The 23,091-nt window shown below is 50.0% G+C and overlaps 9 protein-coding genes across 9 annotated transcripts; 5 read left to right on the forward strand and 4 right to left on the reverse strand.

Moving 5' to 3' along the window:
* Positions 1-198: 198 nt before the first annotated feature.
* On the forward strand, positions 199-1,961 carry BO82DRAFT_142157 (transcription factor domain-containing protein). The gene is made up of 2 exons (XM_025630081.1): positions 199-364; positions 422-1,961. Exons 1-2 carry the CDS (start codon positions 305-307, stop codon positions 1,790-1,792), a joined length of 1,431 nt encoding a protein of 476 aa, XP_025496125.1. The 5' UTR covers positions 199-304; the 3' UTR covers positions 1,793-1,961.
* Positions 1,962-2,071: 110 nt separating this feature from the next.
* Positions 2,072-3,527, reverse strand: BO82DRAFT_389080 (putative aminotransferase; the record flags this gene model as incomplete). Its single annotated transcript, XM_025638430.1, has 3 exons — positions 2,072-2,844; positions 2,910-3,427; positions 3,495-3,527. 3 exons carry the CDS (start codon positions 3,525-3,527, stop codon positions 2,130-2,132), a joined length of 1,266 nt encoding a protein of 421 aa, XP_025496126.1. The 3' UTR covers positions 2,072-2,129.
* Positions 3,528-4,831: 1,304 nt separating this feature from the next.
* BO82DRAFT_420458 (uncharacterized protein) lies at positions 4,832-5,328 on the reverse strand (the record flags this gene model as incomplete). Its single annotated transcript, XM_025640138.1, has 1 exon — positions 4,832-5,328. The coding sequence occupies one exon, from the start codon at positions 5,326-5,328 to the stop codon at positions 4,873-4,875; it is 456 nt and encodes a 151-aa protein (XP_025496127.1). The 3' UTR covers positions 4,832-4,872.
* A 463-nt stretch (positions 5,329-5,791) lies between these two features.
* BO82DRAFT_371336 (nitrilase) lies at positions 5,792-9,797 on the reverse strand (the record flags this gene model as incomplete). Its single annotated transcript, XM_025637268.1, has 9 exons — positions 5,792-6,385; positions 6,443-6,898; positions 6,952-7,284; positions 7,333-7,395; positions 7,447-7,942; positions 7,994-8,042; positions 8,101-8,141; positions 8,668-9,260; positions 9,321-9,797. The coding sequence occupies 9 exons, from the start codon at positions 9,795-9,797 to the stop codon at positions 5,792-5,794; spliced, it is 3,102 nt and encodes a 1,033-aa protein (XP_025496128.1).
* An 82-nt stretch (positions 9,798-9,879) lies between these two features.
* On the reverse strand, positions 9,880-10,699 carry BO82DRAFT_142200 (uncharacterized protein). Its single transcript, XM_025630082.1, has 4 exons — positions 10,538-10,699; positions 10,160-10,325; positions 9,986-10,102; positions 9,880-9,907 (listed from the first exon to the last, which is right to left on the reverse strand). The coding sequence occupies exons 1-3, from the start codon at positions 10,577-10,579 to the stop codon at positions 10,041-10,043; spliced, it is 270 nt and encodes an 89-aa protein (XP_025496129.1). The 5' UTR covers positions 10,580-10,699; the 3' UTR covers positions 9,880-9,907; positions 9,986-10,040.
* An 839-nt stretch (positions 10,700-11,538) lies between these two features.
* Positions 11,539-13,124, forward strand: BO82DRAFT_142501 (MFS general substrate transporter). The gene has a single exon (XM_025630083.1). It carries the CDS (start codon positions 11,771-11,773, stop codon positions 13,025-13,027), a length of 1,257 nt encoding a protein of 418 aa, XP_025496130.1. The 5' UTR covers positions 11,539-11,770; the 3' UTR covers positions 13,028-13,124.
* Positions 13,125-14,530: 1,406 nt separating this feature from the next.
* On the forward strand, positions 14,531-17,327 carry BO82DRAFT_380545 (FAD/NAD(P)-binding protein; the record flags this gene model as incomplete). Its single annotated transcript, XM_025637769.1, has 2 exons — positions 14,531-16,958; positions 16,995-17,327. The coding sequence occupies exons 1-2, from the start codon at positions 14,994-14,996 to the stop codon at positions 17,325-17,327; spliced, it is 2,298 nt and encodes a 765-aa protein (XP_025496131.1). The 5' UTR covers positions 14,531-14,993.
* Positions 17,328-18,119: 792 nt separating this feature from the next.
* On the forward strand, positions 18,120-20,669 carry BO82DRAFT_326848 (MFS general substrate transporter). Its single transcript, XM_025632935.1, has 14 exons — positions 18,120-18,257; positions 18,315-18,392; positions 18,450-18,529; positions 18,576-18,657; positions 18,715-18,768; positions 18,828-18,898; positions 18,953-19,112; positions 19,169-19,222; positions 19,274-19,325; positions 19,381-19,488; positions 19,543-19,633; positions 19,688-19,811; positions 19,876-19,967; positions 20,056-20,669. The coding sequence occupies exons 1-14, from the start codon at positions 18,150-18,152 to the stop codon at positions 20,390-20,392; spliced, it is 1,491 nt and encodes a 496-aa protein (XP_025496132.1). The 5' UTR covers positions 18,120-18,149; the 3' UTR covers positions 20,393-20,669.
* A 1,126-nt stretch (positions 20,670-21,795) lies between these two features.
* Positions 21,796-22,814, forward strand: BO82DRAFT_398252 (uncharacterized protein; the record flags this gene model as incomplete). Its single annotated transcript, XM_025639016.1, has 5 exons — positions 21,796-21,897; positions 22,011-22,172; positions 22,245-22,251; positions 22,353-22,739; positions 22,795-22,814. 5 exons carry the CDS (start codon positions 21,796-21,798, stop codon positions 22,812-22,814), a joined length of 678 nt encoding a protein of 225 aa, XP_025496133.1.
* Positions 22,815-23,091: the final 277 nt, after the last annotated feature.

Consider the following 23,091-nt stretch of genomic DNA (forward strand, 5'->3'; position numbering starts at 1 on the left):
TGGACTGGGATTCCAAGTTCAAGTTGGAGCCATAACTGACCTACTATCAAGGACGGCTGGGACGGCGGTTGGCTGGATCGGATAATTGTCCCTAACCGGTTTAGTGTCTGGATCTTTCTTTCCATCTAGCATGCTTTGTCATCCATTGCTCTCTTTCTTTCGTCCTCAGGAAATGGAAGATGAAGTATATCGATCCAGGCTCCTTGCTAGCTCGTTACCCAAGAAATCAACTGTCTCGTGACTTACAACATAGCCTTGTGGCTGTATAGTTTACAGCACATGCCTCTTATCGCACGATGACAGCATGCAAGTCTCTCAGCGGCGACGAGACGGTTGCACTGAGTGCAGGAGGAAGAAAGTCAAAGTAGCCTCATCCTTATCAATTAAAGCCTGAAAAGCCCTGACTAACTATTGCCTACAGTGCGATTTGCTGAAGCCTGTATGCACACGATGCCAGCGCTATCCCAAGGGGTGCATATACAATCTAAGTGTCGTTGGCCAGGGAGTGGAACCTCGCCCGGCGAGACAGCAGCTCAGTGCCTCTGGCACAGGAGTTGCAGTTGGTCGACAGGACCAATTGAGCATTTTACAGAGCCTAGAGGCCTTGGCCAATCAACCATCACTTCATTTCTCGCCAGCCCTGTCATCCGAACAATCCAGATTTTTCATGCACATATTCGCCACGGAAACAGCACCCAGGCTATTCCCTGCAGCGCCCGATCTGTTTCTACAGCGAATGATCAGCGCCTCGCTGCAGACACCTCATCTTTTATATGCGCTACTAGCCGCAGCCTGCAGCCATCACAGCCGGCTGGTGCAGGATGCGAGTCCGTCGTCCAAGATAGCGTGTCTAAAATTCACAAACCTTGCCATCTCCAGCCTGCGGTCGACGATTAGCGAGTCAAGCCGGAGACTGCCTACCGAGACAGTCGCCACAGCAATGGCATTATGCACAAATGACGTCTGTAATGGTAACATGCACGTCTGGAGGACGCATCTCAGCGGAGTCAGGCAGCTATTAAATGCTTTCTTAGCCCAGGAGAGATCTCGCTGGGTACAGGATTCGTATATCCATTCGTTAGTCAAATGGTTTACGACGCTGAATCTAATAGCAAGCCTGTCGGGACAGAGCCATACATCCTTCACCTCCGAGGCCGCACAGGAGCCTTTGAATGAGCTTCTTGGTCAGAGTTCCGGGTATATCGATGAGGTCTGCGGTTATTCGCTGGAATTAGTCCCTTGTTTGACTCAAGTATCCCATCTCATTCATCAACAACGTATGACTGGGAGTACCGCAAACGATATGCCACAAGATGCATTGATTTTGCAGCAAAGCGAGCTCCTCGAGAACGAACTCTTCCTACTGCTTGACAGTACTGTCTCCGACATAACCATGAAAAGCAAAGGAGAACTTGCTTTGGAATTAGAACACACACATCGCGCCTTTGTTCACACCGCTCTATTGCATCTACACCGCCGTGTTCAAAAGTTGCCGATCAGCCACCCAAAAGTCAGAGCCGATATTGCAGGTATCATTCGTGCCATCCAAGACATCCGCCCATTCTCGGCGGCAAATATTCTCATTCTCTGGCCTGTCTTCAGCGCTGGTTGTGAGATAGATACGTCTAGCGAACGCTGCATCATTCAGGGAAGGATGGCCAACATGCAGAGTCTTGGAATGGGGAATTTTACGAGGGCTCGGGAGCTGTTGAATCTGTTCTGGGCATCGGGGACGGCTTTGCAATGGGATGCGTTTTTCGCACAGCTTGGGCTGGAGTTGGTCCTGTTTTAGGTGGACTGCCTGTCCGGAACGAGAGGTATGTTGATGTTTTGGGTACGGAATATTGCTTTCCTCGTGCCTCATAACCAGAAGGCATTATACTGCACAGCAAGGCCTTCACCCACTCACGTACCCGCAATGCAAATAATGCTTGCTATTATATGCGGTGCGTGTACGGCCTCAGCATTTACAACGGACTACACCAATCACGCTCCTCCCATCCAAAAGACCCGTATAAAAGTCACACCTAGTAAAATCTCAATCCATTCCGCTCTATTTACAATGATCTATCTCGCTCCTATTGGGGACACAATCTTGCTCCATCACTTCTGGTTACCAGGCCAGAGCCTCAAACAATGGGCAATTGCTCATACTCCTCCCGCATAAACACTTTCCAAGCCGCCAATCCACGCTCCAACACCTCCCGTTCCGGTACATAGCCGACACGCACATAGCCCGTGAAATCAACACTCTCGCCAAAGCATCTACCCCCGGGCACCAACATAACGCCGGTTGTCTCCATCAGTCGCTCACAAAGCACCACCTCGTCAACAGGGCTTCCCTGCCGATTCACAAACTTGACAAACGCTGTCGTGCCCGCCTGCGGTCTCACCCATTGCACCGCCCAGCTGAACTCTTTCAGAAACGTCTCAAGGACATCCAAATTCGTTCTCGCAAGATCCAGATTCCTGGACAAGAGATTTTCTATGCACGGAGAACTCAACGCGCGCGTCGCGATCTCATCATCAACCTGGCTCACAGAGATCAGGGTATAATCACGACTCGAGGCGCATGCCTCAATGATCCTCTGGTTCCGGGACGCAATCCACCCAATCCGCAAACCCGCCAGACTGAAAGCCTTACTCATCGACCCCGTGGAGACAAGATTCTCATAGTCGAATTCCAGGATCGAGGGCGGAGAAGTCTCTCCCTGCGGCAGGGAGTGGAACATTGGGCGATAGACCTCGTCACAATGGACGATAAGGTTATGTTCCCGGGCGATCTCGACGACACTGCGCAGGAATTCGCGGTGAAGGATCGCGCCCGTGGGGTTTTGGGGGTTACTTCGATACATCGTTAACAACACACCCTCCTTTTCTTTCGGTTCGAGAGCGAGGATAGAACTCACTTGAGGATAATAACCTTCGTGTTCGCCCGGATCAACCCCCGCAGCTCCTGCAAATCCAGAGCCCACCCATTCTCGGCCGAAGAGCGCCACAGGCTCACCTCCGCACCGAGCGACTCGGGAACCGAGTACAGTTGCTGATACGTCGGGTAGTGGCAGATAACATGGTCACCCGGTCCGACCTGCGTGTAGAGGGCCAGAAAATTAGCATGGATGGCGCCGGTGGTTACAAGCACCTGCTCTGCGGTGATGCCTGCGGGAGATGCGCCCTGCTGCTGCTGCTGCTGCTGCCCGTGTCCTTGCAAAGCGACGCTAGAACCCTGATAGAGCTTCGCAATGTTCTCTCGCAGCCCGGTGGATCCACGGATGGCGCCGTACGTCTGCTTGCGGGAGAAATCGATGAGTGGCGGGACGTCCGACGATGAGGCGCCGGAAAATTGGAGGATATCGTTCAACGAGATGGAGGCGCAGCATGTCTCTGCGAGGTTGTGCTGGGCGTCGTTCTCGTAGAGGTCCATCCACTGTTGGCCATGTATTGCTATCGTTAGTATGGCATCCGATGGTCTGTGGGCGAAAGGAGAGTCATACCCGTTCGACGCTGAATTCTGCGAGTTTCACCATGATAGCTGGGTTTGGGTTTGGGAGTATTGTTCGATCAGTTGAGAAGGAGCTCTGTAAGGAAATGAATAGAATCTGAGGATCTCGAGATGCGTGAGGATGATACTTTATATAAGTTTTTGCGAGTCGATGTCCTTGCCGTGGCTCCGTGGAGCAACCATGCTTCGGATGGTTTGGATGCTGTTTGACGACGTGATTGGTTGAATCGCCTACACTACCGAATTGGGTTAGATTGTCTGTGGACCTCATCTTCGTTATCGATAAGGCGCGCCCAAGAGACCTGCCTAGGAGACAAGTGGGTTTGTAGCAGCAAAGTCACCAACATCAGAGATTTGAGTCATTAGAAGAATCTGAGAACTTCGACTCGCTACAGATTAGGAAGGGTTCATAGAAGGATCAAGTCAAACCCTCAGCTTGGACGGACGATGTCTGATCATGAGTAGCAATCTACTAGTAGCAGGTACAGATTTTGCAGGAATGACAGAGTACCTTCAAAACCGCGAAATATGTATATCTCACTATCGCATTTTATCTCTACTAAGTTCTACTAATTGCCTGTGACAGCACTTTAACAGTGTCAGTCATCGCCTGTAGTAAGTCTGAACATAAGTCAAAGGCTACCAACAAGAATAGACAATTCATTAGCACCCTCACTCTACTGTATGATACCCTGACTACAATAAGGTTGCTACTTCTACATATTTCTATCTTATAAGGCCAAGAACTTCGATGCACACGCCGGAATAGAGCATCCCGACAGCACAGACTACTAGGACACAATATCACGCGGTATGATCTTTGAGCAATGGTGTGGTCCGCAGTAGCAAAGCACGATCGGTATAGCACTGCTATTACAAGGGGTACAGTTACTGTAGGCTGCAGGGAAGCTTAACACAGCAATACAAATCAAAGAACAAAGAAGCAAATTCTTCAAGGCAAGACCAAGTATAAACCTCTTTATCAGATTTTGAACCCCAGGTCGCCTGTCAAGCTGCTAAATGATCCATATGTTCGATCAAAAGATGCGCCCAATATCTCCAGCAAGATAGTCCCATAATCAGAGTCAAGCCAGCAAGGCGAAATGTTGAGTGTGAAACCAAAGCGCTGATCCTAAGCATTTCTGTACACATCTATTAGCCGAAGAAACAAACAATGATTGCAAAAGGGGAAAGAGAGACTTACTCAGTGTTGAAAGTTCAAATCCCAGAAGCATGGATACTGCATCGATCGCGACACACAGTGAAAGAAGCAGAGAAGCACAGCATATTCATCATCTGTCGCGTGCATCCCAGCTTACTGTGCACTGCCCGCACACTCTCATATCCACCAGAGCCCAGACGCCAAAACCTCATGAGAACACGGAGCGTCTCCTGCACAGCTCACGCAGATCATAATTTGCCAGATACGGGCGCACAGGGTTATCGTAGTTGAGCATGCAGATGCGCGCCAGATGGTCGGCGAGGTGCTGGTCGAGCTGGCGCCAGCGCACCAGGGCCCAGCCGCGGCGGAAGATCGAGAGGATGTAGACGGGGATCGGGTTCAGGTCCAGCTCGACGGGGAGGTAGGGCCCGTTGTTGAGGTCGATGGCCAGGAAGGCGCGGCCGATGCGGATCTCGATGTGCAGGAAGCGGATGCGCTCGTTGGTCTCCCAGTCCGGGAAGATCTCCGCCACGAGGGCGCAGGCGGAGCCGCGGTAGTTGTGGGATTCCAGGCGTTTGGTGTTGACGCGGATGATGACGCGCTTGGGCTCGTCGTCCTTGAGGAGTTCGTCGCGGATTTCCGCGGCGGTGCCGATGAAGGCCATGTTTTGAGGAGGAAGGTAGGATGTGGGGTGGAGTCACGGATAAAGGCGAGGGGTGTGAGTAGGAGAGGTTGTAAGGATTCTCCTGGTGCTTGGTTGTCAGAGACGTTATCAGTCGATGGACAAGGGGAACTTGTTCCTGGTATTTTGACTGCGGAGTGGCCTCACTTTCAATCGATGTTACGCCCTGAGAAGAAAAGCAACGCCAGTTTCAAAGGTCTCCCTCAACACCGATAGGCAACTCTCTGTTATGTAGGCTGCAACAAGTTTGTTGAACTATTGATCGCGACCGATATCTCGCGCAAAGATTATTCGAATAGTGTATGAAAAAGGTGTCTTTGCCACAAAGAAATAGACGGGCAGATGAGGTCATGAATCTCGGCGAATATTGCCGCAAACCAGGTCCCTAGTTTCTCATGGTTGGTCTATTTTCTCAGAATGTAAATCATGCCTTTCCAGAAATAAGCTACATAGACCCCAACAACCCTGGGAAAGATGGATACCCTCCGGAAGGCGAAGTGTACAATCCCCCTGTGTCATCATATAGCGATGGCCACAGGCCCATTGAGACCAAGTCCTCCTGAGGAAGGCTATCTAGCTCTCCTACCATAGGCCTACCCTCCCAGCACAATGTACACCCGTTTGCATCATGCTTGTCTTCAGAGCTCCATCGGTAGACATTCGGTACATCTCTGTAACCAGTCCACGGATAGTCCTCAGTTACCATCTCCGTCAACATCCGTAATATGTCCTTGTTCACGATGATGACGTGCAGCATAGGCAAGCGGGACTTGATTGTTTGCCTCGCCTGTGCCGATAGGCCATTCCCTTCCACACAGCCAGGGATGCCTTGTACGGGAACCGAATCTGCGAGAAGGTCAAATACGTCTCGCAGTATTTCAGCTTGTGTCCAGCGTTCAGATAGAACCGCAAGAATAACCGTGCATGTTCTAATGGCCTTGGTGATTTCGGAAGATTGGAATGACGTCGGTCTTTCTGTCGGCGGTGTTGCCCAGAGACAGTATAGTAAGATTATTCCTGTACCAAATTGACTCAAAAGCTGCGATGCGGACTGTCAGATTCTGAATGTTGCGCTAAATTGACCGTATTCACTTACTCCAGGCCAAAGCTGCGCCGTCTGGCGTCTCTTCAAATACAGCCAAAACGTATGCAGAATGTTGGAGCATGCTTTGATACAGCGCTCGCTAACGAATTCACAGAGATTCTCTTTGATCGGTCGATATAATATAAGAATAGTGTAGTTATACAGCATACCCACCCAGCCTTCACTCGTATAACCTTCAGAGGCGGGGTCGCTATGAGGTTGCAATTGCACTTTCCACTGGTCAAGCGCTTCCAGCATATGCAAGCGCCAGTTGTGATGTGCCGCAAAACGGTATTCGTAGTCTGTGCGCATCATGATGCTGAGAATTCGTGATTGGATCCGTCTGCCTCGAAGCAGATGCAACGCGGATGATACCTGCGTTATACGAGGCGTTGATTCGGTCTCGTCCGGCCGTTCGCTCCTTGAGGCCCAGGCTTTTATTTCGTCGTCATTCAGGTTCGCAAAAGGCTATTTCTATGATCAGTCTCGTATGGCCAGCATTGAAAAAGTGACAAGTGCACCTCAACTTGGATGTTCTCGTCAACGAGGCTGCAGGGAACATGGTATATCCAGCTAAGTAGACGATCGATGGCGTAGGCGGACCAGAACACGCGACGTCGTTTCTGTAAGTCAAGCAAAGCTGGTTCATCCCGGGCATTGCTCGTCGGCAAGTTCAGGTGCAGCTGTGCGATCACGCAACAACGCATAGCAGCGGAGATCATTGTGAGAACCGTTTGTGACGATGGGGAATGGAGAGCATGCAATGTGCAAAGCAGATAGGCCTGCACATGTAATACCGGATCGAGACATGAAAAAACATTCCCGAGCAATGGCATAGCCAAGGAGTATAAAGCCTGTGTCAATGCTCAGTCTTATTCCACGGTAGGCAAGAACTGAATTACCTGCGAAGTCCTCATGTCCTCCGGGGACACTTGTGGAGCAATCAGCAGGCTTACCGCAAAAGCCTACCAGACAAGTTCAGTACACGATCAAACCACGGGTGCCGCTCAACTGACCATCTTCACAAAGAATTCCTTCCATTTCTCTTCAGCCGGTAGTGGCTGGCTCGAACGTTTCGCAGATTGCCATGCCCCGTACCAGCTCGTGAACGTTTCTTCATGGAGGAAGGGGTATCGAGGGTTGACACGTTCTAGGAAAATTCTAATGAGCTTATCCTGGGTGACAGTTGAGATACCCGTCTCATCGTACTCAACCGCCCCCACTGACAGCCCGGTAGGAGAGGGCTGTGTAGGTGGCGTGAGGATGGTGAGTGACGGCGTGCTCTGAGCTTGGATGCTTTCAGCGTGTAGAGGATTAACCGCGATGGGTGAGTTTTCCGCGGGCGTGTCCCTCTGCAGCTGCGGCTGGGTTCTATCAACTATGGACGCTGTCCCTGAAACATTCGCAGACGAAGACATCTCATATGGTTCAACGGTGGCGCGGGTATTCCGTCCGGTGGATTCTCGCTCGGCTTCGAGCTCGAGTATGCGCTCCTCAAGAGCCCGTGCATACCTGCAAGATTCAGTCAAGGCTTCAGCTCGTAAGTTTCCAAGATCTGCTTACTCCGGATTGACTCGACTCTCCCTTGGCGGTTTTTGGCTCGCGACACAAGCTATACAAATCGCTCACCGGTCAGAGGGAAGGAAACACATCGGGTTTTTTGTACTTGCCGGCATGTGCTTGGACACAGTTACTGCATGGTCGCGACTGGCTGCACTGGTCATAATGTCAATAGCTCGACTATATATCACTAAAGGTGTATGCATACTTTCTGCTTGCGAGCACGACAGCGCCTGCATGCTAGGAGTGCCGGTCTTGGCTTTGCAGCAATTCTCCTACCCTCTCCGGGGTGGTCATCAGCACTATCTGACGCATCCATTAGTTGGAATCATTGTTTTTCTGCAAGCTGCAAATCTCAACTTATAAGTCTTGACTTGGCATTTCTTTTGAGATGTTGTTCGGCCTTCTCATCGGCAGTCGCGATCCTCCGACCTTGAAATGAGCTATTCCCCTTGCGGAAGATGCTGACTCAGTCTTGCGGTGCTCAATATTTGCCTTATCTCTAAGGCACTAATACAGCTAATTGCGGGGTTGTGGGGTAGAAACCATGCCGAAAGGTGATAAATAAACTAGGATTGCAAAGTATAACATGGATATCATTCTTGTATGTACATTATCTCCGCCTATCCCCGCTGGTTCCTCCTGATTAACCCCAGTCAACAAGAAAAATCGATCACAGAGGAGGAGGGTTCAGGTCTAGACCCTCGACGGACAACTTAAAGGCATCGTTTCGTGAATAGTGCCCGGTAACATCGAGGTCCAGCTTTCCTCTTTCGCAGTCATCCAAATCAATCTCCGAGATAGAAACAGCGGCTCCGAGAGTCGGATCATTCAAGTCATCCGGGCTTTCCGCATCATCAGTGCAGACTTCCCAGATCGGCTCGCGGAGCACCTCCCCAAGAGGGCCGATGATACAAGATCCACCCCGCGAGATATATTCGTCACCATTCTCAACTGCCTCCTGAGAAGAAGTACCCGTAATCCAACCAGGAAGCTCACGGCGCCGCACGCATTGGTTAGCGGTGAGAACAAATGTGCGGCCTTCGCCAGCAATGGTCCGAACCAGAGGAAGCCAGGTATCGCGGCTATCCGCTGTAGGTGCTAGGTAAATGTTGACACCTTGTGCGTAGAGGCTCTGGCGAAGCATAGGCATAAAGCTTTCCCAGCAAATAGCGGCACCGATCGTCAACTTGACGCCATTGAGCTCGGTAGTGATGGCCTTCAGGGTGGACGGCGAGCCCTGTGCCCAGATAAGGCGCTCAGAAGCAGTCTAAAGAATATTAGTAATGGTCCACTGAGGATGGATTCGAGAATTTGGTTTTAGACCCACCGGCATGACCTTTCTTCTCTTTCCAAGCATACCATCGCGGGGATCGACGTAAACAGCAGAGCAGTAAAGGCTGCCTCCCGCTCTCTCAATCACACCGCATGCGATGAAGACGCCCGTCTCCCGGGCAATCCTCTCAAGGGTCTCACGAGTACCGTCACCACGGTAATCCTTACCCCGCGGGAGAGGGAGTTTCCGATCGACCCAGTCATCACCCGCGCCGGCTGGGGTGTCACCGAGATCGACAGCGGAGTTGAAATACTCTAGAAACTGATCGCGACCGTGAGGTTGGCGGAAGCCAACCGCTGTGCCGAAATCGCATGTCCTCGGATAGCCACCCAAGTAGGCTTCCGGAAATAGAATCAAGTGAACGCCACGAGCCGCTGCGTGGCGGGTCACCCGGTGCAAAGCATCCAAGGTAGTGGCAAGAGATGACTGAGTGCTTGCTTGCGCGACAGCAACTGTGATTTTGCGAGGCATTGTGAAGGCTGATAGAGAATTTGTTCACCTTCGACTTGTGACGTTCACTGGCGTGGTATATAAAGAGAAGAGGGGGGTTCTTGGCTTCGGATATAGGGCCCCGTCGGAGGCTTGTCGGCGAACTCACTCCGATGAACCACGCGATGGGAGTTGCGGCCGCTGCGGGTACAATTCTCCACTGTGGGTGCTTGTCTTCGTACGCTTTCGTATTAAGGTTGAACCATGATTGCTCCAGAGCCGTAGTTATGCTTGTTGACTCATATCCTTGAAGGCGTGGGGGTCATTCTTGAAATCGTTGAGATACCCTGAAAAACGTAATAAGTTAGATACTGTGTGACAATAGACTGGAATTAATTGGCAACCATAATAAACTCCACCAGCAATTAGATACGAAGATATCTTAACGGACCGGCCATAGTATGTCACAGAATGTTCACCTGACAGCCAGCACTGCTTCGAATTATTGCCACCATTGAAAAAGAGGACAGAGAAATGGCAAATGGGGTCCGTGAAAGTGAGGTTACCTGACTTTTCAGGAACATAATCAGTCACTGTTCTGGGGTGTGGTGCTCAACCCACGACACCTCAAAGTCGCAAGCCCTTCAATGTCTGGGGTTCACAGACAGTGCATTTGACCTTTAGCCTTCATGAGAAGATACCTTCATGGATCAAAGTCATCATGGGCTTGAAGCTGAGTCGCGAATTGACGAATCCTGCCTGGTCCATGGGGTTGAACTCACTAGGTACCTGGGAGCAAGATTGTACCTGTCATTTTGATGCATGAGAGCGGCGTAGAAGAAGGAAATCAGTCCAATTCAAGCGAAGAAAAGCCATAGAAGAGATTGAAAGGGCTAGGGAAACAAGTAAACAGAGGTTGTCAAGTTATTCGGTGGATTGAGAAGTTCTGTGGAGTGGAAATGCAGGTAGGACATTCGTCACAGGGAAGTGAGATTACTCAGAAAAGAAGGCAATAGTCTCTGGCTTCGACGTCCCATCACGTGGACATTTCACTTGCCTCTACCATGCTCACTCTACACAATTTTCGTCTTCAAAGTATCTTAGTTACTTATCAATCAGACTCTCTCTTGGATGGAGATTATGGTTGCCTGGAGTCCGGTCTAGCCACGATCCTACAAGATTTATTACTGCATCGTCTATCCAAGATGAATGGAATCAGGAATGGTAAGTACTGTTAAGCATCAGCCCAGCAATATACATACAAGCTAGCGGATTGTGAGTACAGAAAGAGCTTCGCATGTCATGGTCAAATCCTCTCCTCAAAACCGAGGAATCCCAAGCCAGAATTGCATCAGAACAAATCCGAGAAAAGCCCTTTGTTCGAAACCGGCCATAATACACCCCTGTCGATGTCGACATACTATTGCTAAAGCCTGTTACGTTTCAAGGCCGGCTCCGATACGATGGATAAAGGGGACAACCAACAAAAGTGACACTGTTCTGCAATGGCAATTTTTCGGCCAGAGAAAGCTTTTGCTTGCATGCAAATAAGACGGAGTTCCGCGATCCATGCATGCCAAGGTCGTCGCGACAGGGTCGAAGAGTTTTTCCCGCGGCCGCATTGCGTCTCCGTCAGCTGCACGCTTGGCTGTTGTGACCGGACATGGTTTTAACGTACTAGGTGTTCGTGCGGAAATATCGGGAAACCCCGAATTTGCACGGGATTGGCAAAAGAACTTGCCCCAAAGCATGGTCGATGATAACCAGTGACTCATTGTCGAACTTGACTACGATTACTGTCTAGGCAATCGGCAGCCAAGTACTCGGCCGATACCGCTATCGACTCATAACTACTGCACGTCGACTTCTAGGATTGGATTTTAGTTACCAAAAGACATGGCATTGTTTCGCTACAAAAGAGCAGAAATAGCGCCTTGAAGCTCTTGAGTTAAGATCGAGCATTTTCAATCAGCTTTGATCAAGCATCGATACTGTTTCTTGCGCCACCAGTAACCATGACAAAAACCATCGAAGATGATATCTCGACATCTACTACAGACTCTGTGGTGAAGCCGCCCCCAGATGGCGGAGCCATGGCATGGACTCAATCTGCCATGGGCCACCTTGTCTGCTTCAACACCTGGGGCTATCTCGCCAGCTACGGGGTCTTCCAGTCTTACTACCAAACCCACCTCGGGGTATCTGAGTCCGCAATCTCCTGGGTCGGATCCATCCAGATGTTTCTGATCTTCTTCGTGGGCACCTTTTCCGGACGAGCGCTGGACGCAGGCTATTTCCGTCACGTCTTCTGTGCCGGCGCATTCCTGCAGATTCTGGGCGTCTTCATGACCTCTCTCTCCACCCAATACTGGCAGCTCTTTCTCGCACAGGGAATCTGCACGGGGTTAGGCAGTGGCCTCCAGTTCTGCCCCGCAATGGGTCTAGTGGCCACTTATTTCGACAAACGCCGCGTATTTGCGGTGGCCTGCTGTCTGGTCGGCAGCGGGACGGGGGGCATGGTCTTCCCCGGGCTGGTCAAGGGCCTGCTCCCCGTGCTTGGATTTGGCTGGACCCTGCGCGTGGTGGGGTTCGTCATGCTTGCCACCACGATCCCTGCCGTTGCGCTCTTTCGCACTCGCCTGCCCCCGCGTAAGTCGGGCCCTCTCGTGGAGCTGTCCGCCTTCCGCGACGAGCCAATCTATACCTTTTTCATTCTGGCCATCTGGCTCAACTTCTGGGGCATGTACTTTGCAGTCTACTATGTGGGTGCCTTTGGCCGCAGCGTGATCGGACTCACATACTCCGACTCAACGAACTTGATCATAGTGCTCAACGCGGCCGCCAGCCTCGGACGCCTGATCCCCGCGTACTTTGCATCTTTCCACTTGGGCCCGCTGAACACCGTCATTCCTCTCTCGGTGGCCTCGAGCGTGCTAATGTTCTGCTGGGCGGCCGTGCACTCCACCGCGGGGCTCTACACGTTCGCCGTGCTTTACGGATTCTGCGCCAATGCGGTCCAGGGGCTCTGGCCACCCACACTCTCCAGCCTGATCACGGACCTCAGTAAAGCTGGCACACGGATCGGCATGGGCTTCACGATCATGAGCTTTGCATGTTTGACCGGACCTCCGTTGGGTGGCGCTCTCGTTGCCAAGGCCCATGGTTACATCGGAGCCCAGGTGTGGGCGGGAGTAGTCATCTTACTGGGTGCGATGGTGCTGTTGGGGGCGAGGATCTCAAAGACCGGATGGCGCGTCAAGGTCAAGATCTGAGATCATTGCCTTGCTCTCGGAAAAAGAGGAACAGGTACGGTAAGAGGTAGAGTAGACTCGGGATAGGATTAGCCGGTGGAAAAATGTGGGGTTGCGTGAAAGCATGTTGTGGAAAAACGAACGAATGTTTTGGTGTCAAGTATTATGCCGAATCCCACATAATTAGATATGCATAGACTATGCACAACAGCCCGCTATAGTCCAATTTTGTCTACTCCGCACATGTGACCGATAAAAGTCCTAGGCCGAGATTCGAAAACTAGAGCGATCTTCAAAATATTTAATGCTAAAAATATCCAGGGGGAGGGAAAAGATGCCTGCATGCCAAGCCGTTCCCCGCTGCCCGCCATAAGGCGTTCTGGAGCTCCTGGCGGCATGCATGGTAACCATGTCACCTCCGACTCCGATTATCCCGGCTCGACGCGGAATTAAAGTAACTTGAAACGGGGAAGAGTCCGGGGAAACAATGCGCATCAGCCGACGGACGATTCTTAAATTATGCCTTTCTTTCTATTTTAGCCGAGCAAAGACCCTTCAAGCCTTGTGGGAAACTTTAGGCCAAAAATAGGGTCAATAGGGCAGAAGGATCGGGGACCAATCATGATCTCGAGGAGCGCAGATGCACAATTCGCCAAGGAAATGGTATGCCGATGGCATCAATCATGTCGTCTCGGGTCGCATATTGCTGCCTTGAGTGTGGTTTGGAATCGCAGTGAGGGCTAGTCTCTAGCGCTTACTCTGGGGCTTTGAAGAACTATGCTACTCCAGGATGCTGTACGAAGTGCTAGGCCCCTGTGGCGCCGACGATCGTCTTCAAAGGTGAAATGATGTTATTCTGGTCAGCTTAGTCGCGTAAATATTCGCCCAGGAGGGTGATCAATCGGTTCTGGGGATCTGAGCGTCGAGGATGAATGTCGGTGAGTAAGCCCGTGTATCATGTCAATTGTCCTCTAGAGACCAGCAATCAGTGGGGTAATGCGTTTGTACGTGCCTTGACAAACCCCTGGGCCAGTAGCTGTCAGGCACATCAAGTTCTCATAATTCATCGAAGCAGTAATTGCGGTCATACGTACCACGAGGAACAGAACCTGACTCGCGATGGACGGGACAAGTCTTGGAGCGGTGACTTTCTCAAGGGCTTATTCAATCAAGACTCTTCAGGCTGCATGGCGGAATATTACTGGATCTTTGCTGCATGTACACTGAGCCAATCATTGACCCCGTTTCGTTTTCACACATAAAACTCGAGTACTCTGTCACGGGCCGCTATCGTATCCGTGGCAAATGATGCTTCACTCATGACCACGTTTCCAGTTGCGAAGGCTAGGATCGTGCTCCTGGCTCGGTCAGCCGAGTCTAGATGTGAAGAGACAGCCACCGCAATAAGATGAGACTATCGATTAACGTAATTGTCATTGCTCATATCTCTAACTGGCGTGCTCTATCAGATGGCGCTAATTCTTGTTACCTTGATATTTTCGCCTTTCGGTGTGCCGCGCAAAATTCAGGAGTAATTCAAAATCGCCCATCGTGCAATCAATGCATGTATGTGGCATTTTTTCAGCTGAGCAAGTATGATCCTCTCGTCGGAAATTGCAGCATATTTTTTTTGGTCATGAAAACCTTCTTGGCAACGGATGCCGACAGTGAGAATGAACGAGGCATCCTTGGAACTCCGAATTGCTCACATTGCAAAAAACCGCGCTCATTGTTCGGAAAATGCATATGGAGAAGAGACGGTCGTGTTGAAAGCGGGGTCTTGGCGGTCTATAACGGGTGGTCAGAGTATGGTCATGAATATCTGTGGTTCTATTCTGGGTACCTCGTGAAAAGAGTATCAGGTTTCCCCGAGGGGATCTGTACGCATCAGAGAGTAGCATAAATAGTCCTACTCTGTTCATACTTAGAGCCACTTCATAGTGAGTACACATCAATAAGCCTTCACTTTCTGGTACCAAGTTTTACTATGGGTAGCTCACAGTCATCCCATTCTGATCCCAATATGGGTGATATCGTCATAGTCGGAGCTGGTGCGAGTGGCATTTCAGTTCTGCTGCATTTGATTGAGAAAGCCAAGAATGGGAAAAGCTTGCCGCCTATCACTGTGATTGAGAAGGATACGCGTTTTGGTCCTGGATTAGCATATTCCTCCCTTTGCTCGGGCACCATCATCAACATGCACACCGACACAATGGGGTTATACTTCGATGACCCCAAGCACTTCTCGCGTTGGAGGAGTGAGCCGGAGAATGGGCCATTTCCATCCCGAGACATCTATGGAGAATACCTCGAAGACATGTCACACCAAGCACTCCATGCGGCCCAGCAGCTAGGGATGAGCGTTTCTTTCGTTCACGATGAAGTCACCGATATTGAGCGCCAGAACGATCAGTCATTTGTCTTGACTTTAAGTAGCGGTGGGCAATGTCTTGCAGGTCAGGTCGTGATGGCACCAGGCAATTTCACCTCTACCACATATACACATCTCATCAATCAACCACAATTTCTCGCGAGTCCATGGCCCACGGAAAGCCTGAAGAGCATCCCAGCCGATGCTCCGGTTTTGGTCATTGGATCCCGCCTGTCGGCTGTTGACACCGCTATAGCCCTTGCTCAAAATGGCCACCAAGGCCCTATCACATTCATGTCACGCAGTGGGCGAGTGCCTACAGTCCAAGGGAGCCCTGAGCCTTTTCCCCGCCGATATGCTCTTCACATCCTTGCACGAGAGATCGAAGCAAATCCAAGTGACGCTCTAATCAAGCTCATGACATGCTTGATGGATGAGATCGATTACATCAACAATGGCGATTGGAGCTGGTTTCAGAAACATGCCTCCCCACTTCAAGAGCTGCAAGCTGACATGAAGGCCGCACGGAATGGCAACGCTCACTGGCAGACCGTTCTTCGCCACACCGCACCTGTCATCGAGAGATATTGGAGCTGTTTACCAGTCGCAAGTCAAAAATTATTCTTGGATAAATTCTTTAGTCCTTGGATGAGGTATCGCCACGGGATGCCCATACAAAACGCCCAAAAGATCTTGGACCTGATGGAGAAGTCCCAGCTAAACGTCGTTGCTGGTGAAAGGGTCGATTGGGACACTGAAAAGAAGGTTTTCTTCGCGACCACTTCATCAGGACTGATTGAAGCACCATATGTCGTCGAGGCTACAGGTCAGGAATGCCATCTCGACCGGATTTCATCCCCATTGATTCGGTCGCTTGTGACCAAAGGCCTCTTCAAGCCTCATCCAACAGGCGGAGTGGATGTCGATTTCGACACCTTCGAAGCAGCACCCGGATTGTATACTATGGGAACGCTAACGCGAGGCACGCACTTTTATGTGAGCGCCATTGATCGTGTTGCGGCGCATGCTGCGCGCATTGCAGATGCGTTGACCCAAGATCCTCGGGCAAAATCTTTGCATGTGGCCATTCTCCTGGGATCCGACTTTTTAGCCCACATAATAGCCAGTGAACTCATTCCGAAGCTTTTATCTCAAGGGCACATGCCTTTTATTTTCATTTGTCCGGAAGATCAAGGCTCGACAACCCTCAGGGCTTCGTCGCTCGCCCGGCGAGAATCACATTTCTTCGAAGTTGAGCTCATGCGAGATCATTTTCAACCGTTCCTGCAGGCCCAAAATCTCAAAAACAGCAGATTTATGACTATTGAGCAGATGAAGTCCACGTATGGACTGTTCGTGCAGGACATATCTTCAGTAGATGATAAAACGTTTTTGAACACGCTCAAGCATCATTTCATCGACGTGGGACTTTCGCTGAGGGGCAGTGACCGCGCTCGAAAGATTGCTGGCAGTCATTTTTCTTCGAAGTCTGGATATCTTCTCAGTCTGAAGCCCACATTCCCGCGGGCGTCGAACGGCAGGACCTCCAGAAAAACACCCATGCGCTATCAGATTACCATTGTGAGTGAGGCAGAAGATCTGAGTGAATTGAGTGAGACTCACTACAAGAGCATCGACTTGCTCCAAGATTCGGACGACAGTAAAGATCATGCTTTTGGTCAAGTTGTGCTGGCGGTGCTACAGGTTATCGAGTCGCTGAGTCGTGGGATAGGGTTGCCTAAAACTGAGCCGACGCGAAAGGATTTCACCGAAAAGCACTCTAGGGGGCTTTCCCACGATGAGGCCTCAGTCTGGAGTCAGGACTTTGTTGTCAGCACCTTGGTAGACTCATTCGCATCACCTGGAAAGAAACAAGAATTGAGCGCGTACCTGGACGAGGTTGTTCGTACTTGGCATGCAGCGCAGGCTATTGCAGAGAAAAGTGATTGAGTCAAGAGTTGAGAGGCTTCTCCAAAGGAATGCCTGACCACCTAGGTCGAGGAAGCGCGGCAACAGTGCGGCAGAAGCTTCCCGCGATTGCTGTCACTTCCCCTCTTTTCTGTCCCGTCCAGTGCACACATGAGATGATTCAATTTCCCATTTCTGCTCAGTACCGTCCAATCCAGCGAGCTTCAAGAGCTATTACTTTCGCTTTAGCCTTTTCTCAAGGACAACCAACTTGAATATACTAGCTTGAATGTCTTGCTTGGTTCCTTTCTCATTTGTTATGACTACCCGGACTCAATTCTATCATATAGCACGTCCCGTGACCATTAGTCTATTAGACGTTATGCACTCTCTCCTCCGAGGCTCTAGTGTAGAATGAGAGTCTCTCAAAGGCTTGCATGCTAGGTTTATATTGCCTTTGTCCCACGTGTAGTGGTGGTGCTCTTCACTGACAGTCAGTCGGGTTTTGATAGGGGTCCCGAACAAAACAATAAACAGCTACCTTGATGTTACGGTTGCTAGCCATCTCACTGACCCCGATAAAGGCATGCCTATCCCTCACGGAGACAGTTTGATCGGACCGAGACGCACTGATCCCCTCTTTAAGCTTGATCATGCAAGTGGGGTATGGTCTAGAGCACGTCTTCGCTTCCCGCGCTGATGCCATTCGCACTATCTCATCGTGATAACAGCCAATCTTCGATTGTTGCGGCCGTTTCCTTTGGATTATAAAGCCTGCATACAATCAAGGGAATCATGAAATTCGCAATTGTTTCCTGAGTCTTTGCTGGTTCTCCTCAATCGCGGTCACTTCTCGTCAAATCAATGGGCATGGCTCTCCGTCAGAGGCATAGCAAGGAGTTCCTGGACCAAGTCACAGAGCTCGAGCAGAATGAGATCTGTCTAGTCGCTTCAGATGCTGAGAAGGCGCTGGTAAGATCTCTGTCATTCTTCGATCAAATATGAACCTTGAAGCTCATGGAATATTAGGTATGGCGTCTGGATGCGATATTCCTTGTTGTTGGGTTTCTGGGATATGCTTTTAAGTACCTCGACCAGACCAACGTTGTAAGTTGACCATGGCTTTCGCTAAGATCAGGGCCAAAGCTAAGAACAATTGATCAGAGCAATGCATATGTTTCCGGCATGCAAACAGACCTAAAGCTTTATGGAAACGAGCTAAATTATTTCACCACGTTTTTCAAGTGAGTATTTTCTCTACACTGATTGACCCATGCTGATCGGATTTAGCATCGGCTACATGATAATGCTTTATCCCTCATGCATTATAATTTCTCATGTAGGACCAGCGATTTGGTTGCCTACATGTGAGGTCAGGGATGATCCTTCGGGCGCAGCTTACTTGCAGCGAGTTAATGTAAGGAATTAGGTTCTTTGGGGGATCTTTACGTGCTGTTTGTCCACTGCCACGTCTGCAAAGCAGGTAACAGCTCATGCCCAAGATGTAATTTCCAGGATTGGTTGAAAGTCTAACAGAACAAGGTCTATGGCCTTCGCTTCCTCATTGGGTTTTGTGAAGGCGCTACCTGGCCGGGATACTTTACTATCATCAGGTATGCTCTTTCTACCTCATTAGCCTACACGAATACTGAGGCAATCACTCCTAGTCAATGGTATCTTCCGCATGAGATGGCATTGCGCATGAGTCTTTACAACATGGCCCAACCGGTCGGTGCTATGCTTTCCGGAGCACTGCAAGGTGCACTCTCCACAAATCTGAACGGCACGCTTGGAAGAAGCGGCTGGCAATGGGCGTTCATAATCAATGTGAGTTTAAACTCGTGTCATTTATGCTAGTGAGACTAAACGCGTTCGCTGAACAGGGAATATGCACAATCACGGTTGCACTTCTGGCCTATGTAGCAGTGCCTGGATTCGTACGCAACCTTACCTCCGGATTGCCTATTTACCACTAACATTATCAACAGCCGGAAAGACAAAATCCGCTCTCCAAGATTTATCTCAAGTCCCAACACATCGGTGAGCTAGTCTACATGGTATCTCCTGGAAGACCGACAACCTGATATGTGCATAGAAACTGCTCTTGCGCGCACGCGTCGTGTCGGCCGGAGCCCTCAAGTTGGGATCACGCCCAAAACCTTCCTTCGCGCCTTGAGGTTCTGGCATCTTTGGCTATTCTCTAGTATTTTCTTCAGGATATCTACACACGATAGCAAGGAAGCTGATTAAGTCTCAGTTGCATGGTGCATTGGCACGGGGACGACCCCAACGAACTATTTCAATCTTTGGCTCAAATCCTTGACCAACACCGATGGAACGAAAAAATAGTAAACCAACTCATCACCCCATTAATGCTTCATTTGCTAACTCCCTGACTTTAGCTCAGTTGCTATGCTCAATTATCTGCCCATTATTGGTCAAGCGATTCAACTCGTCGCGGAGATCCTCTTCAGTGGTTTCAGCGATTTCTTCGGCACCAGACTTCCGTTTCTGCTTTTGCATGCCGTGAGCACCTCCCCGAGAGAGATCTCTCATATTATCGCCATGTAAAACACTAATTTTGAGATAGGTAATTAACATTACCTCTCTCATAATTCTGGTCATTCACCCGAGTAGCGAGTCTGCTTACATGGTTGGATGGTACATGAACTACATCGGAGCGTAAGTGAATCAACAGGGGACAGCAATTGATCCTTTTTCCCGCCCTGACACCCGAAACCGGCTAAAAACTGACTGGGGAGAAATCCAGCGTCTCCACAATGCTGCTATGCGCATGGGCAACTGCGCATCTCGAGACAGAACCTCAAGTCCGAACAGTTTTATTCGCCACCGGCACACTTTTCTCATATCTCCTCAGCGCATTTCTTCCCATTGCCGCCTACCCAGCCGAGGAAGCACCTCACTGGCGCATTGGCGCAAAATTGTACCTGGCTCTCTCGATATTAGCAGCTATTCTTTTCATCACTATACATTTTGCTTTCAAGTGGGAGAAGCGCACGAAGCAAACGAGGGAGGGTGACCAAGTATCCGGTCAAGAGCATGGCAATCAATCGAAGGAGCGCTCTGAGTCCGGAGATGAGGTGTAAGTGTCATTGCCATGGCTGTCCGACAGGCTAGGCTACCCTGCTGATTGAGGTTTTGTGTCGCTTCCTTGACCTGATATCACATCATTGTATTGTCCTTCTTGGACATGATTCTCGATCAATGTGACATGATGCAGCTATATCAAAGCTTGCCCTCAAGGAGCCCAGTATCAACACTCGACTCTGATTCCTCATTTCCAAGAAGGACTTTGAATGCTGCTTATTGTTGGCCGTGATATGAAAATACTTAGAACCTAGATATAAACACTAGCCCTATCACATACAACAACATTGTGTCTCTAGAAACTTGGTCATGTTGCCTAACTATGGGATTCGAGCAAACCGTTGAGTGCCGATGTCGCATATTCCCAGACAGAGCATGGCCCCGCGTCTTACAATCACAACCGCGCTCAGTCGATTGTTCTTACAAGTACGCCTACGATCTCAATTCTTCAACATATCTATGATAAGGAAGACTTGAGCTAAAACTAAAGCATGCGCTTGGTATCTGATTGATAAGCACCTAGGCCGGCGTCCAGATTGTCGAGTAGGAAGGTATAATCGTTCAACCCTACAACCCAGAATTATACCGACTAATCCAGTGTCAAAAATGAGAGGAACTGGGAGTCCTAGGCTGGCCAATTCTTATGGAAGAAGGAGCTCAGAGTCTGGTGGTGTGGGGGAGGGGAGAATTGAAGGCTCTTTTTGCGGGACACTGCGAGGAGATTTTGATAGGTGACGATGTGCGAATACGAACGCAGGGTGAACTCAATGAGATTGAAATAAATTACCGTCCACGTCTTTATGAGTAAGTGATGTGTAATCCTGGCTGAAACTACTGAGAAGTGCACCATTGCTACTTGTCTCGAGAGTTATGGAGTCTAGTTGTACAGGTCGGATATGGGGTTGATAGTAGGAAGAACTAGAAAGTGATAAGGAAGCTCTATGGAACTTTCAATGAGATGCTAATCATAATCACATGTTTGAGAAAAGGTATAGCATAGAGTATGAAGGTAAAGCATTGAGTATGATCTCGAATTCTAAGTGGGTGGATTGTAATCCGGGCTTACAGCGCGGTTACCCTAAATCGAGTCATAGCCGTTACGTCAGGCCGAAAGATACGCAGAGGACATGGCCCAGCCTATATTGTAACCGACAAACCGCCTCCAACGGCGATAAAAACAGATGATGACGGAGATTACAAGGAATCTCTGGAACCTCCCCAGATGATCTCCATTAACCATGTGGGAAGGGGGAGTTCCTAAAAATAGCGGGCTGGAAATGCCAAGAGATGAGCAGCATTCTCGGGCCGATCAACAAAAAGATCTCCCCGCGCTCTTAATCCAACTTCACTCCTTGGTTCAGATCCTGTCGCAATGCCATTATCGAGTCACCCACCACCCCCCATGAATCCCACTGTAGAGGAGGTAGAAGATGAGAGTAGATCTAGTTTGGGTAGTGGTAGCGGCAATGTCAACGCCGCGCAGCAGCAATTGTCATGGGCTGAGGTGTGTAAAAAAGCTTTCCCGAAAATGACCACAGATGCTGGTCATTCTACCCGGCTGCATTGTACGTTGTTGCTGCATTTGACATGTGAAAACTAACCTTTTGGGTCGTTTAGGTTTGCGCCCAGCATGAGTCGCTGCTGGTATCACACCTAGCGCTGCTACAGCAGGTCCAGGGCGAAGTTCCGTCCAATGGCGATGCGTCGCGGTTGGTTACCAACATGCTGGAACGGACGAAAAAACTGATGATGCAGTTCAAGATCATCAAAGGCAAATTTGTGAGTTGTTTGTTTGCTTCTTCCCATCGCAAGGTTGGGTGGTGTTGACATGGTGCTAACACGCCGGCATAGGGTTCCAGTAAGTCACGTTGCTTCCTCCGTGCTGCGAAAGTTTTCTCTGCAGGAAAATTTTCCAGTCGAAGCCATGGATCATCGAGGATGAATCTGACTCTGTGATAGAAAATCTAAATGCTGAGAAAACCTTGCATTCGAACTCTGGCTCAGATCCGTCATCTCCTCGTCGGACGAGTGATTCGTCTGGAAATGGCCTTCGGGCAAGAGATCGGGTGAAACGGGCACGCGCAGAAGCGAGCGAACGGGACGAGGAGATTAATGCTGCAGTACCACATGCAGAGAATATGTCGGCTTTTGCTGACCCAGCCCGTCATCACAAGCGCAAGCGCTTAATGAAGGTGCTGCCTGGGGGTGAGGATGACGTTAAGAGCATAACTCCGGTGTCAATTGACACGGAGGACATCTCTGAGGAGGTGCAACGAAGGCTGGCTATTCGAGACGAGCAACGCAAAAAACGCAGCAATGCTAAAGCAGAGAAGCGCAAACGAGACAGTATGACCTCAACCGGCAGTGCACCATCTCCTGGAGGTCCTACTAAGCAACCCAGAAAAAGGATCAAAGCAATAGAGTCTCATGACCGATGATAGCATCGGAAAGCACTTCCCAATCCAATCGCACGACCACTTCTCCCAATCGCAGTGGGGCACAATTGTCTAGCCAGACCTAACAAGATGATAGTCCTGCTGCCAGATAGTGCTTCCGTTATTGGACCGGAAGTTCCGACGAGACTCCCCATACGCAATCCGATCGTACCTGGAAGCTTAATTGCGATATCACTGCAGTGGCTGTCTCGCGGATTGGCTCGATCTGAATCGCAAGCCGCAGCTGGGGTGATCTTGGGTCA

Source organism: Aspergillus uvarum (genome assembly GCF_003184745.1).
Source record: "Aspergillus uvarum CBS 121591 unplaced genomic scaffold BO82scaffold_5, whole genome shotgun sequence".
NCBI lineage: Eukaryota > Fungi > Ascomycota > Eurotiomycetes > Eurotiales > Aspergillaceae > Aspergillus > Aspergillus uvarum.